Raw genomic sequence first — 13,606 nt, forward strand, 5'->3', positions numbered from 1 at the left:
GTGTAGAAGATTTTAGTTTAGACGGGCAGCATGGTTGGCACGGGCTTGGAGGGCCGAAGGGCCTGTTCCTGTGCTGTACGTTTCTTTGTTCTTGTTCACGCACGCACGAATGCCATCATCATCTTATCTATTGAACGAAAGAGGACCTTAGGGATCTGGACAGGAAGAAGAACCTGGGAGATACGTTCATCTTGATGGTCTGCACCCTCCCTGCCGGGGAAAGCGGGTGTGCAGCCCACCTCTGCAGATCCTTTTTAACTTCCTCCATCCGACTGATCGGATTCCACTTGTGGCTCCGTGTCTAGTCGTGGGCAATCTCGATCCACAGGTATTTTGGGGCTGTTTTAAATCGTTGACCCTCCAGTTCTGACCCTTCCCCTCTCGGGTTCACCGGGAAAACTTCGCTTTTGCTCAGGTTGAGTTTGTAGCCCGAGAAGACCCCAAACTCTTCCAGAAGCTTCATGGTTTATTTCATGCCGTTTTGCGAGCAGCTCATCCGCAGAGCCCAACATTCTGTGCTCACTGCCCCCTCTTCGTATTCCCTTCCAACCTCTCTCGTCTCGCAGGGCGACCGCAGTTGTTCAGTTGCCAGGGCGAACGGGGGGGAGACAGCGGGCATCCCTGCCTTGTGTCTCTGTGTAGCTGGAAGTAGTCGAAGCTGGTGGTGTTGGTCCGTACGTTCGCCTTGGGGGCGTTGTACAGGAGTCTCGCCCATGAGGTGAGCCCTTTCCCTAGTCCAGACCGCTCCGGTACCTCAGTGAGGTATTTCCACTCGACTCAGTCGAAGGCTGCATCCAGGGAGACGATCGCCTCTGGTGTTCTCTCCCCAGATGGGGTCATTATCACATTCAGCAGGTACCTGATGTTTGCAGTCAGCTGTCTACCCTTGACAAAGCCTCTGGTACGCAGTTCTCCAGTCGCCTGTCCAGCACCTCTGCGAGTATTTCCACGTTCACATTCAGCAGCGAAATGGGTTTATAGTTCCGCATTCCGTTGGGTCTTTGTCCTTTTTTGGGTATCAGCAATATTGTGGCCTGTGTTGGCGTTGGAGGCAGGGTGCAGGTCAGAGGTGTGCAGTTCCCGGCAGAAGGCCTCAAATGCTTCGCTGACCTTTTTTTGGTTAAGTACCAGTCTGCCTCTGCTATCCTCCACCTGCCCTATCTCCCTCGTGGCTGCCTGCTTTCTCAGCTGGTGAGCCAGCAGGTGGCTAGCCTTTTCTCCGTGTTCGTAAAAAAAAATCCCCTGTGTCTGGCGGAGTTGGTGCACTGCCTTCCTGGTGGATAGCAGGTTAAAGTCCATGTGTAGCTTTTTCCAATTCGCCAGAAGCTCTACGGTCAGGGCCTCAGAGAACATTCTGTTGCCAACCACTGTGCTACCGTGCTGCGATTTCATCCCAGTTGGCCGCGTACACATTTACCAGGACACCGCTGACCATGACGTACGATTCCCCCTGGATCCGTGACCGCCCTCGTCGCCGTGAACACCGTCCTCTTAATTATCACTATGGCTACCCGCCTGGCCCTCGTCCCACAGCAGGAATGGTAGGTCTGTCTCACCCAGCCCTTCCTGACCCGCAGTCGGCCCTTCTCCCCCAGGTGTATGTCTTGGAGGAAGACTGTCGGCTTTCAGGTGCGCGAAGACTGAGGATCTTTTCACTGGGCCGTTAAGTCCCCTGACGTTCCAGGTGGGAGGTGCGCCGCGGCCTCCCCTCTCTCATACCTCCCGGCGCCAGCTTTCTGGCCAGTGTGCTGGCCCCGATCTGTCCCGCTCCTACACCCTCTCTGCCAGTGTCCCTGCTGTCTCCTCCTCCTCACCCTCTCCTGCTGCCCTCGCCCCCGCCTTCCTATCGGCTTGTTCCCCTGTTCATAGCGAGGCGATGCAGTCCTCGCAAAACTGTCCCATTTCATCCTTTCGTTTCTCTGTGTCTTCCTCACCGCTGCCTCTCGCTTCTTGCCCAGACCATTCTTACGAACAAACTCATGCACCTCTGCTGGGTGGAGTAAAATGATGTTCTTTGCCCTGGTAGCTTACCCAGAGCCTGTCCGGGAATAACATCCCGAATCTGATCTTGCTCTTGTACAGGCGCCCCCCTTTGGTGGTTAAATTCGGTTCTGCTCGGACTTCCGGGTGCGACGATGACCAGCTGAGTCGCACGTTTCGGCAGCTCCCGGTGAAACGGACTTTTGGGCTCTTGATAGGAGCCCCAACGGCAATTTTGACGGCTAAAAACACTGTGCGGTAAACCAGAAGGGAATCCCCCCTGGATACGGATGAAAAAAGGAGGAGAAAGTGGCCGGATTGCAGTGGATCCTTTAGAACAGCGGCAAGGAAGGCAAGCAAAAACTAAGATGGCGTCGGAAGGTGGCAGTTTAACATGGGGCCCTGAACAACAAGAGTTCTTGAAATGCTGTGTAGAAGAGCTCAAAAAGGAAATGAAGAAAGAGCTGTTGGCCCCGATACTACAGGCGATCGAAGGGCTAAAGGAGGAACAAAAGACCCAGGAGCGGGAGCTTCGGGTTGTGAAGGCAAAGGCAGCCGAGAATGAGGACGACATACAGGGCCTGGTGGTGAAGACGGAGACGCATGAGGCACATCAGAAACGATGTGTGGAAAGGTTGGAGGCACTGGAGAACAACGCAAGGAGGAACAACCTGAGGATTCTTGGTCTTCCTGAAGGTGCGGAGGGAGCGGACGTCGGGGCATATGTGAGCACGATGCTGCACTCGTTAATGGGAGCGGAGGCCCCGGCGGGTCCGTTGGAGGAGGAGGGAGCATACCGAGTGATGGCGCGAGGACCGAGAGCAGGAGAAATTCCCAGAGCCATAGTGGTGAGATTCCTCCGTTTTAAGGATAGAGAAATGGTCCTTAGATGGGCAAAGAAAACTCGGAGCAGTAAATGGGAGAACGCGGTGATCCGCGTTTATCAAGACTGGAGTGCGGAGGTGGCGAGAAGGAGGGCGAGCTTTAATCGGGCCAAGGCGGTGCTTCATAAAAAGAAGATAAAATTTGGAATGCTGCAACCGGCAAGACTGTGGGTCACATATCGAGGGAGGCACCACTACTTTGAGACGGCGGATGAAGCGTGGACCTTTATTGTGGAAGAAAAACTGGAATGAGCGGATTATTAAAAAGAACGTTTGAACAAAGTGGTGGGGCGAATGTGGGGGGCGAAGAGGGGGGTTAAAAAGGGGGGAAAGAGGAGTTTTATGTACTAATCCTGCGATGTGGTAACTTTTCTCTCTTCCACAGGTGGTGATGGGGGAGGAGGGGAAGTGGAGGAGATGGGGCGTTGGCCATTGGGGGCGGGGCCAAGGGAGAAGCGCGGGCTTGGTTCCCGCGCTATGATAATCATGGCGGGAATAGAGAAGCAGGAAGGAGGGGGCGTCGCACGGTGCGAGCCGAGGTCACGGGGGGAAGCCGAGGTCGGCCAGAGTTTGCTGACTTCTGGGAGCAACATGGGGGGAGTAATTACGCTAGCGGGGGATCTAGCCGGGGGGGTGGGAGGGGGGAATTACTGGGTTGCTGCTGCTGGGGAGAGGGGGGAGCTGGTATGGGAGAGGATGGGCGGGGGGGCACCGCCTGGGGGAGATACAGCTGCGTGGGAACCGGGTGAGGAGCTGGAAAAAGGGGATGGCTAATCGACAAGGGGGGGGGGGGGGGTGGGTAGGAAGCCCCCCAACCCGGCTGATCACGTGGAACGTGAGAGGGCTGAACGGGCCGATAAAGAGGGCACGGGTACTCGCACACCTTAAGAAACTTAAGGCAGATGTGGTTATGTTACAGGAAACGCACCTGAAACTGATAGACCAGGTTAGGCTACGCAAAGGATGGGTGGGGCAGGTGTTCCATTCGGGGCTAGATGCGAAAAACAGGGGGGTGGCTATATTAGTGGGGAAGCGGGTAATGTTCGAGGCAAAGACTATAGTGGCGGATAACGGGGGCAGATACGTGATGGTGAGTGGCAAACTACAGGGGGAGACGGTGGTTTTGGTAAACGTATATGCCCCGAACTGGGATGATGCCAATTTTATGAGGCGGATGCTAGGACGCATTCCGGACCTAGAGATGGGAAAGCTGATAATGGGGGGAGATTTTAATACGGTGTTGGAACCAGGGCTGGATCGGTCGAAGTCCAGGACTGGAAGGAGGCCGGCAGCAGCCAAGGTACTTAAAGATTTTATGGAGCAGATGGGAGGTGTAGACCCGTGGAGATTTAGCAGACCTAGGAGTAAGGAGTTCTCGTTTTTCTCCTATGTCCATAAAGTCTACTCGCGAATAGACTTTTTTGTGCTGGGAAGGGCGTTGATCCCGAAGGTGAGGGGAACGGAGTATACGGCTATAGCCATTTCGGATCACGCTCCACACTGGGTAGACTTGGAGATAGGGGAGGAAACAGGAGGGCCCCCACCCTGGAGAATGGACATGGGACTAATGGCAGATGAGGGGGTGTGTCTAAGGGTGAGGGGGTGCATTGAAAAGTACTTGGAACTCAATGATAATGGGGAGGTCCAGGTGGGAGTGGTCTGGGAGGCGCTGAAGGCGGTGGTTAGAGGGGAGCTGATATCAATAAGGGCACATAAAGGGAAGCAGGAGAGTAAGGAACGGGAGCGGTTGCTGCAAGAACTTTTGAGGGTGGACAGACAATATGCGGAAGCACTGGAGGAGGGACTGTACAGGGAAAGGCAAAGGCTACATGTAGAATTTGACTTGCTGACTACGGGCACTGCAGAGGCACAATGGAGGAAGGCACAGGGTGTACAGTGCGAATATGGGGAGAAGGCGAGCAGGTTGCTGGCACACCAATTGAGGAAAAGGGGAGCAGCGAGGGAAATAGGGGGAGTGAGGGATGAGGAAGGAGAGATGGAGCGGGGAGCGGAGAGCGTGAATGGAGTGTTCAAGACATTTTATAAAAAATTATATGAAGCTCAACCCCCGGATGGGAGGGAGAGAATGATGGGCTTCTTGGATCGGCTGGAATTTCCCAAGGTGGAAGAGCAGGAAAGGGTGGGACTGGGAGCACAGATCGAGGTAGAAGAAGTGGTGAAAGGAATTAGGAGCAAGCAGGCGGGAAAGGCCCCGGGACCGTATGGATTCCCAGTCGAATTCTATAGAAAATATGTGGACTTGCTCGCCCCGGTATTGACGAGGACCTTTAATGAGGCAAAGGAAAGGGGACAACTGCCCCCGACTATGTCTGAAGCAACGATATCGCTTCTCTTAAAGAAGGAAAAGGACCCGCTACAATGCGGGTCCTATAGACCTATTTCCCTCCTAAATGTAGATGCCAAGATCCTGGCCACGGTAATGGCAATGAGAATAGAGGAATGTGTCCCGGGGGTGGTCCACGAGGACCAAACTGGGTTTGTGAAGGGGAGACAGCTGAACACGAATATACGGAGGCTGTTAGGGGTAATGATGATGGCCCCACCAGAGGGGGGAAACGGAGATAGTAGTGGCGATGGATGCCGAGAAAGCATTTGATAGAGTGGAGTGGGATTATTTGTGGGAGGTGTTGAGGAGATTTGGTTTTGGAGAGGGGTATGTTAGATGGGTGCAGCTGTTGTACAGGGCCCCGATGGCGAGCGTGGTCACGAATGGACGGGGATCTGCATATTTTCGGCTCCATAGAGGGACAAGGCAGGGATGCCCTCTGTCCCCATTATTGTTTGCACTGGCGATTGAGCCCCTAGCAATAGCGTTGAGGGGTTCCAAGAAGTGGAGGGGAGTACTTAGAGGAGGAGAAGAACACCGGGTATCTTTGTATGCGGACGATTTGCTACTATACCAGCCAGACCCGGCGGAGGGGATGCCAGAAATAATGCGGATACTTGGGGAGTTTGGGGATTTTTCAGGGTATAAATTGAACATGGGGAAAAGTGAGTTGTTTGTGGTGCATCCAGGGGAGCAGAGTAGAGAAATAGAGGACCTACCGTTGAGGAAGGTAACAAGGGACTTTCGTTACCTGGGGATCCAGATAGCCAAGAATTGGGGCACATTGCATAGGTTAAATTTAACGTGGTTGGTGGAACAAATGGAGGAGGAATTTCAAGAGATGGGATATGGTATCCCTGTCACTGGCAGGGAGGGTGCAGGCGGTTAAGATGGTGGTCCTCCCGAGATTCCTCTTTGTGTTTCAGTGCCTCCCGGTGGTGATCACGAAGGCTTTTTTTAAAAGGATTGAAAAGAGCATCATGGGTTTTGTGTGGGCCGGGAGGGCCCCGAGAGTGTGGAAGGGATTCTTGCAGCGTGGCGGGGATAGTGGGGGGGCTGGCACTGCCGAGCCTAAGTGGGTATTGTTGGGCCGCTGGTGTTTCAGTGGTGAGTGGGTGGATGGGAGAGGAGGAGGGAGCGGCGTGGAGGAGATTAGAGAGGGCGTCCTGTAGGGGGACTAGCCTACAGGCTATGGTGGCAGCCCCATTGCCGTTCTCGCCGAGGAACTACACCACAAGCCCGGTGGTGGTGGCTACACTGAAGATTTGGGGACAGTGGAGACGGCATAGGGGAGGGACTGGAGCCTTGGGGGGGGTCCCTGATGAGAAATAACCATGGGTTTGCCCCGGGGGGAATGGATGGGGGATATGGAATGTGGCAAAGAGCAGGAATAACGCAACTGAAAGATCTGTTTGTGGATGGGAAGTTCGCGAGTCTGGGAGCGCTGACCGAGAAATATGGGTTGCCCCAAGGGAATGCATTCAGGTATATGCAACTGAGGGCTTTTGCGAGGCAACAGGTGAGGGAATTCCCGCAGCTCCCGACACAAGAGGTGCAGGACAGAGTGATCTCAAAGACATGGGTGGGGGATGGTAAGGGTGTCAGATATATATAGGGAAATGAGGGGCGAAGGGGAGACTATGGTAGATGAACTAAAAGGGAAATGGGAAGAAGAGCTGGGGGAGGAGATCGAGGAGGGGCTGTGGGCAGATGCCCTAAGCAGGGTAAACTCGTCGTCCTCGTGTGCCAGGCTAAGCCTGATTCAGTTTAAGGTATTACACAGGGCGCATATGACTGGAGCACAGCTCAGTAAATTTTTTGGGGTGGAGGATAGGTGTGCGAGGTGCTCGAGAAGCCCAGCGAATCATACCCATATGTTTTGGTCATGCCCGGCACTACAGGGGTTTTGGATGGGGGGTGACAAAGGTGCTTTCAAAAGTAGTAGGAGTCCGGGTCGAACCAAGCTGGGGGTTGGCTATATTTGGGGTTGCACAAGAGCCGGGAGTGCAGGAGGCGAGAGAGGCCGATGTTTTGGCCTTTGCGTCCCTAGTAGCCCGGCGCAGGATATTGCTAATGTGGAAAGAAGCCAAGCCCCCGGGGGTGGAGACCTGGATAAATGACATGGCGGGGTTTATAAAGCTAGAGCGGATTAAGTTCGTCCTAAGGGGGTCGGCTCAAGGGTTCACCAGGCGGTGGCAACCGTTCGTCGAATACCTCGCAGAAAGATAGACGGAATGGGAAAAAGAAGGCAGCAGCAGCAGCCCAGGAGTGGGGGGGGGTGGGGGGTGGCTGGTGGGTGGCTGGTGGGTGGGGGTGGGGGGGGGTGGGTGGGGGGGGGGTGGTGGGTGGGGGTGGGGGGGGGGGGTGGGTGGTGGGTGGTGGGTGGGGGTGCGGGGGGGGGGGGGGTGGGGGAACCAGAAGGACTCTCAGGGTTGTTAATATATACTATATAATATGTATAGGTCGTTGCGACAGATAATTATATATTGGACTGTTAAATTATATTTTTGGAGAGTGTTACTTGTGACAAGGCAGTTGCCAATTAGGGTTAGTTTTCATTTTTGTTATTTATTATTTATTCATTTTTTGTTTATAAAATAGGTCATTGTTATTTGTGTTGTTACAATATTGTGTAAAGGATGCACAATGTACTGTGTTGGTTGACCAAAAACTTTCAATAAAATATTTATTTTTTAAAAAAATTTGGTTCTGCTCTTTGCCAGGTCCAACCCAATGTCACGATGGACTCTGATTTCATGGCCTTCCCTGTTGCAAGCTTCGTCTGTCGAGACCAGCGAGGGATTCTTCCTCAGTCCTGGTACTTGTGCAGCTTGGCTATTACCGCTCTCGGCTGCTCCCCTGCCTCCGAGCGACCTGTGAGCCCTGCCGCTCTCGGGCGGGTTTGGGGCAGCTGTCCCTCCGGACCATGTTGCCCAGCATTTGGCCACGTGGTCAGTTGGGTACCTGCCCTCGATCCCCTCTGGCAGACCCACTATTCAAATGTTCGGCCCCCTCGACCTATTCTGGTCCCCAACCTTCCCTTTCAGGCTCCCCTGGGCAGCCACCCACCTCTTGGCCTCGGTCTCCATGGCAACGGTTCAGTCGCTGTGCTCCGCCTTTTCCAGCTCTCGAATTGAGCTCCCTGGGGCTCCAGTTCCCTCCCCGTGCTGCCGAGCACCGTCTGCATGGCAGCTAGCGTCTCCGTCACCGCTACCTTGACTCTCGCCTTTATCTTGGCCTTGATGCCACCTTTCATTGAGTTTATGTTCCTTGGTGAGGAACATCTTCCATCCGTCGCCTGGCTGGGGGCGGGGAGCTTGTTTTCCGGGTCGTCCGTCTCCCTCTCTCTCTCTCTCGAGGGAGGCCAGGGGACTCCTCGTCTCGTGGGTCCTCCAACCCGCTTGCCCGCCACTCCTGTCCTTAACCACAATTCCTGGTGTCCTTGCGGCCTCTGAAGCTGCTGATTCCTGGCATTTTGTCCTGTTATCTTTGAGGGTATGGAGATGTTTAAGTCCGGCATTGTGGGCTAAGTTCTGTCAAGTGTGCCTATTTTTCTGTAGTATGGAGGAGAGCCTTTTGCGATGATTCAACACATCCCCATCACCTGAAGCCGTGTCAGGGTTTATCATCGAACGGCTACCATCAGGGTCGTGAGATTGGAATTAATTCGATTGGCAAATCTCAGTGCAAATATCCATCCCCTAACACCCGTCCAGCCACCCTCACACCTGGCCACATGACTTGGTCAAGCCAGTATAACAACCCATGTATTTATTTAAGGGAGGGGGCTGAGATGTGCTAATGAAGCTCAGGACTGAGGGAGCTCCGCACTGTCGGAAGGTCAGTGCTGAGGGAGCGCGACACCGTCAGAGGGTCGGTACTGAGGGAGCTCCGCACTGTCGGAAGGTCAGTGCTGAGAGAGCGCCGCACTGTCGGAGGGTCAGTGCTGAGTGAGCGGCGCACTGTCGGAGGGTCAGTGCTGAGAGAGCGCCGCACTGTCGGAGGGTCAGTGCTGAGTGAGCGGCGCACCGTCGGAGGGTCAGTGCTGAGGGAGCGCCGCACTGTCGGAGGGTCAGTGCTGAGGGAGCACCGCACTGTCGGAGGGTCAGTGCTGAGGGAGCGGCGCACTGTCGGAGGGTCACTGCTGAGGGAGCTCCGCACTGTCGGAAGGTCAGTGCTGAGGGAGCCCGACACCGTCAGAGGGTCGGTACTGAGGGAGCGCCGCTCTGTCGGAGGGTCAGTGCTGAGGGAGCGGCGCACTGTCGGAGGATCAGTGCAGAGGAAGCGGCGCACTGTCGGAGGGTCAGTACTGAGGGAGCATCGCACTGTCGGAGGGTCAGTGCCGAGGGAGCACCGCACTGTCGGAGGGTCAGTGCTGAGGGAGCGGCACACTGTCGGAGGGTCAGAGCCGAGGGAGCGCCGCACTGTTGGGAGGGTCAGTGCTGAGGGAGCACCGCACTGTCGGAGGGTCAGTGCTGAGGGAGCACCGCACTGTCGGAGGGTCAGTGCTGAGGGAGCGTCACACTGTCGGAGGGTCAGTGCTGAGGGAGTTCCGCACTGTCAGCCGGTCAGTGCTGAGGGTGCGCCACACTGTGGGAGGATCAGTGCTGAGGGAGCGCCGCACTGTCGGAGGGTCAGTGCTGAGGGAGCGTCTCACTGTCGGAGGGTCAGTGCTGAGGGAGTGCCGCACTGTCGGAAGGTCAGTGCTGAGGGAGCGCCGCACTGTCGAAGGGTCAATGCTGAGCGAGCGCCACACTGTCGGAGGCTCAGTGCCGAGGGTGCGGCGCACTGTCGGAGGGTCAGTGCTGAGGGAGCGCCGCACTGTTAGGGGGTCAGTGCTGAGGGAGCACCGCTCTGTCGGAGGGTCAGTACTGACGGAGCGCCGCACTGTGGGAGGGTCAGTACTGAGGGAGCGCCGGACTGTGGGAAGGTCAGTGCTGAGGGAGACCCGCACTGTTGGAGGGTCAGTGCTGAGGGAGCGCCGCACCATCGGAGGGTCAGTGCTGAGGGAGCTTCGCACTGTCAGAGGGTCAATGCTGAAGGAGCGCCGCACTGTCGGAGGGTCAGTGCTGAGGGAGCGCCGCACTGTCGGAGGGTCAGTGCTGAGGGAGCGCCGCACTGTCGGAGGGTCAGTGCTGAGAGAGCGCCGCACTGTCGGAGGGTTAGTGCTGAGGGAGCACCGCACTGTCGGAGGATCAGTGCTGAGGGAGCGCCGCACTGTCGGAAGGTCAGTGCTGAGGGAGCGCCGCACTGTCGGAGGGTTAGTGCTGAGGGAGCACCGCAGTGTCGGAGGATCAGTGCTGAGGGAGCGCCGCACTGTCGGAGGGTCAGTGCTGAGGGAGTGCCGCACTGTCGGAGGGTCAGTGCTGAGGGAGCACTGCAAAGTCTGAGTGAGATTTATTGTTTTCCCTAATTGGAATATATGAAGTGTCAGGTGTAAGGAATAATTTAAAGCTTTTTATTTTATTTAAGACATATTTTATCTGTTCATTGTAAAGAGATGTGTTTGATGCTGAGCTGTTTAATTCTGAGTTTTAATGAATGGCTGTTTTCACATTGAAGAAACTATTGGTCAGATTGATCACTGCTGCTTTGCACCTCCAGTTCTTCGCAGTTTTATAAGTTGCAAATAGTTGGATTCTCATCCGGTGTCCTAACAATATGCAGCTTCCATCGCATGCAGCTGCTCCACTCTGGAGCCCACCTTAAATTGTTCCACAGAGTGCTTCCTGGCACACTGAGGGCCGTTCAGCAAACTGTTGTCCAAAGACGGGAATGCCTGTTGTGTTGGACTCTGTGTTTGGGGTTTCCCAGGCACAGGCTGGTTGTGCCGGGTGTGTGTCCAGCCCTGCCCATCGCGAGCGGTGGCTGGGCCATGCCCCTTCATCCCGTCCGCCAGTAGCTCCGCCTTCGGTTGCGTAAGGTCCCCGCAAATCCAAGCTCGTTACCAGACGGTGGGCGCAAGGATGTTATTTGTGTGGCGAGATCACGATTTCACCGTACCATTTACCTCGTCTCTTCCCAGTTCCCACGGTTAACATACCGGAGGAAGACATGCCGCAGGTGTCGCAGAGCCGGAGGTCATCGACCTGGTCGCAGCAGCAAATTCCCTTCTCGAGTACGTATACCTGACCGAATGCCTCCATCATCACACGTTGTTTTAAAACAAAAACATCCAATGCCCTTCCCCCAGTCTGGCCTACATGTGACTCGAGCCCCCCCCCCCCCCCCCCCCCACCCACACACACACACACACACACACGTCCTAATGCTAGCGCACCTACCTGCGCAGCTAAACGTCCACCTTAACGTCCCGAACATCCACTGGGGCTGGTTTAGCACAGTGGGCTAAATAGCTGGCTTGCAATGCAGAACAAGGCCAGCAGCGCGGGTTCAATTCCCGTACCGGCCTCCCCGAGCAGGCGCCGGAATGTGGCGACTAGGGGCTTCTCGCGGTAACTTCATTGAAGTCTGCTTGTGACAGTAAGCGGTTATTATTGCCCCATTGTTAATTCTCGCATGTAAACGCATCACGCTGTAATTACACCCTGCCACAGTGGAGGTCGCATTGTGCGGCAAGTTTTAATAGGGCCGCTGGTCCTGCCCCCCCCCCCCCCCCCACATTATTCTGTCATGGGTATGTCGCTTGGGGAGACCATTATCTGCTGCCCAACCCTCACTTCCCTCAAGTTAGGGCGGCATGTTGGCGCAATGGTTAGCACTTGCCTGATGCCGCTGAGGACCCGGGTTCGATCCCTGCCCCGGGTCACTGTCCGTGTGGAGTTTGCACATTCTCCCCGTGTCTGCGTGGGTCTCGCCCCACCACAACCCAAAGATGTGCCGGGTAGGTGGATTGGCCGCGCTAAATTGCCCCTTAATTGGACGTTTAAAATAAAAACTTCCCTAAATCTCTCAATCTCTGCTTTAAACCTAATCAGTGACCGAGCTCCCACGGACCCCTGGGATTGAGAATTCCAAAGATTCACCACCTTCTGGGGAAAGAAATTTCCCCTCATCTCGGTCCCCCCTTATTTTGAAATTGCGCCCCCGGTGCGAGACTCCCCGACCAGGGGGGAAACATCCGACCCGCAGCGATCCCTATTCCTTCAAGTCTTTTGTGGTTTTCGACGGGATCGCCCCTCGTTCTTCAACACTCTGGAGAATTCAGGCTCAGTTTGACCCGATCTCTCTCTCTGTAGGAGTCCCACCGTCCCCGGACCAAGTCTGATGAACCTTCGCTGCACTTTCTCTGTGGCAATAATGCCCCGTTATGGGCCAGGGTTTAGAGAACCCCAAAATGCATTATGGAGTTCACCTGACCCACAACTTTTACTAGATTGTGGTGTGGGGAGCACACGGCCCACTCTACAGGTGTGGGACAGCAGAAATGGAAAAGTATTTTTTAAAGCAAAACAATGTTTATTCCATGAACTCAAGTTAACCTTTTTAAAACGTACAGGGAACATCTTAGCAACCATTAATTCAAATACAACCCCCAAAGAATACAACACTAAGTAATCCTTTAAGCCTCCCAAACAACATCCAGAAGACAGAAAAAACAGCTTTCAACAGAAGCACGTTCGGTTTACATTCACTACTGAGAACATTTATAATTCTGAATTCACCAAATGATCAAGAGATTGTCTTTTGATGGCAGAGAGAACAGCAGTACACATTTATTTACCAGGATGGTGCCTGGTATGGAGGGCATTAGCTATGAGGAGCGGTTGAATAAACTCGGTTTGTTCTCACTGGAACGACGGAGGTTGAGGGGCGACCTGATAGAGGTCTACATAATTATGAGGGGCATAGACAGAGTGGATAGTCAGAGACTTTTCCCCAGGGTAGAGGGGTCAATTACTAGGGGGCATAGGTTTAAGGTGAGAGGGGCAAGGTTTAGAGTAGATGTGCGAGGCAAGTCTTTTACACAGAGGGTAGTGGGTGCCTGGAACTCACTACCGGAGGAGGTAGTGGAAGCAGGGACGATAGTGACATTTAAGGGGCATCTTGAGAAATACATGAATAGGATGGGAATAGAGGGATATGGACCCAGGAAGTGTAGAAGATTGTAGTTTAGTCGGGCAGCATGGTCGGCACGGGCTTGGAGGGCCGAAGGGCCTGTTCCTGTGCTGTACATTTCTTTGTTCTTTGTTCTTGCTCTGTCTGGCTTCAGCTCCAACACTGAAAACGAAACTAGAACACACCCTGCAGCAAAAGAGACTTCAGTTCCTGGAGCAGGCCACAGGCTGCAGGGTTGTTGGGAGAGGTGAGTGCATATTTAAAAGTGCTTAGTTTACAGGTCGAGTGGCAGTTGGAGACTCCAGTTCCTGGAGCGGGCCTATTGGCTCATTGGAAATCAGGCAGGGTACAAAAGGTGTGGCAGGAGTGCCTGTAG

At 54.6% G+C, this 13,606-nt stretch overlaps 1 protein-coding gene across 2 annotated transcripts in view; it reads left to right on the top strand.

Annotated features, from left to right (window-relative positions):
* The window catches only part of hdac6 (histone deacetylase 6), a 249,740-nt gene that overhangs the window by 202,800 nt on the left and 33,334 nt on the right, over nt 1-13,606 (top strand). For both annotated transcript variants that reach the window (XM_072487920.1, XM_072487921.1), the window contains exon 26: nt 11,237-11,329. In XM_072487920.1, coding sequence (XP_072344021.1) covers nt 11,237-11,329 — 93 coding nt within the window. The remainder of the gene's footprint in view (nt 1-11,236; nt 11,330-13,606) is intronic.

This window comes from Scyliorhinus torazame, chromosome 22 (genome assembly GCF_047496885.1).
Source record: "Scyliorhinus torazame isolate Kashiwa2021f chromosome 22, sScyTor2.1, whole genome shotgun sequence".
In the NCBI taxonomy this organism is placed as follows: domain Eukaryota; kingdom Metazoa; phylum Chordata; class Chondrichthyes; order Carcharhiniformes; family Scyliorhinidae; genus Scyliorhinus; species Scyliorhinus torazame.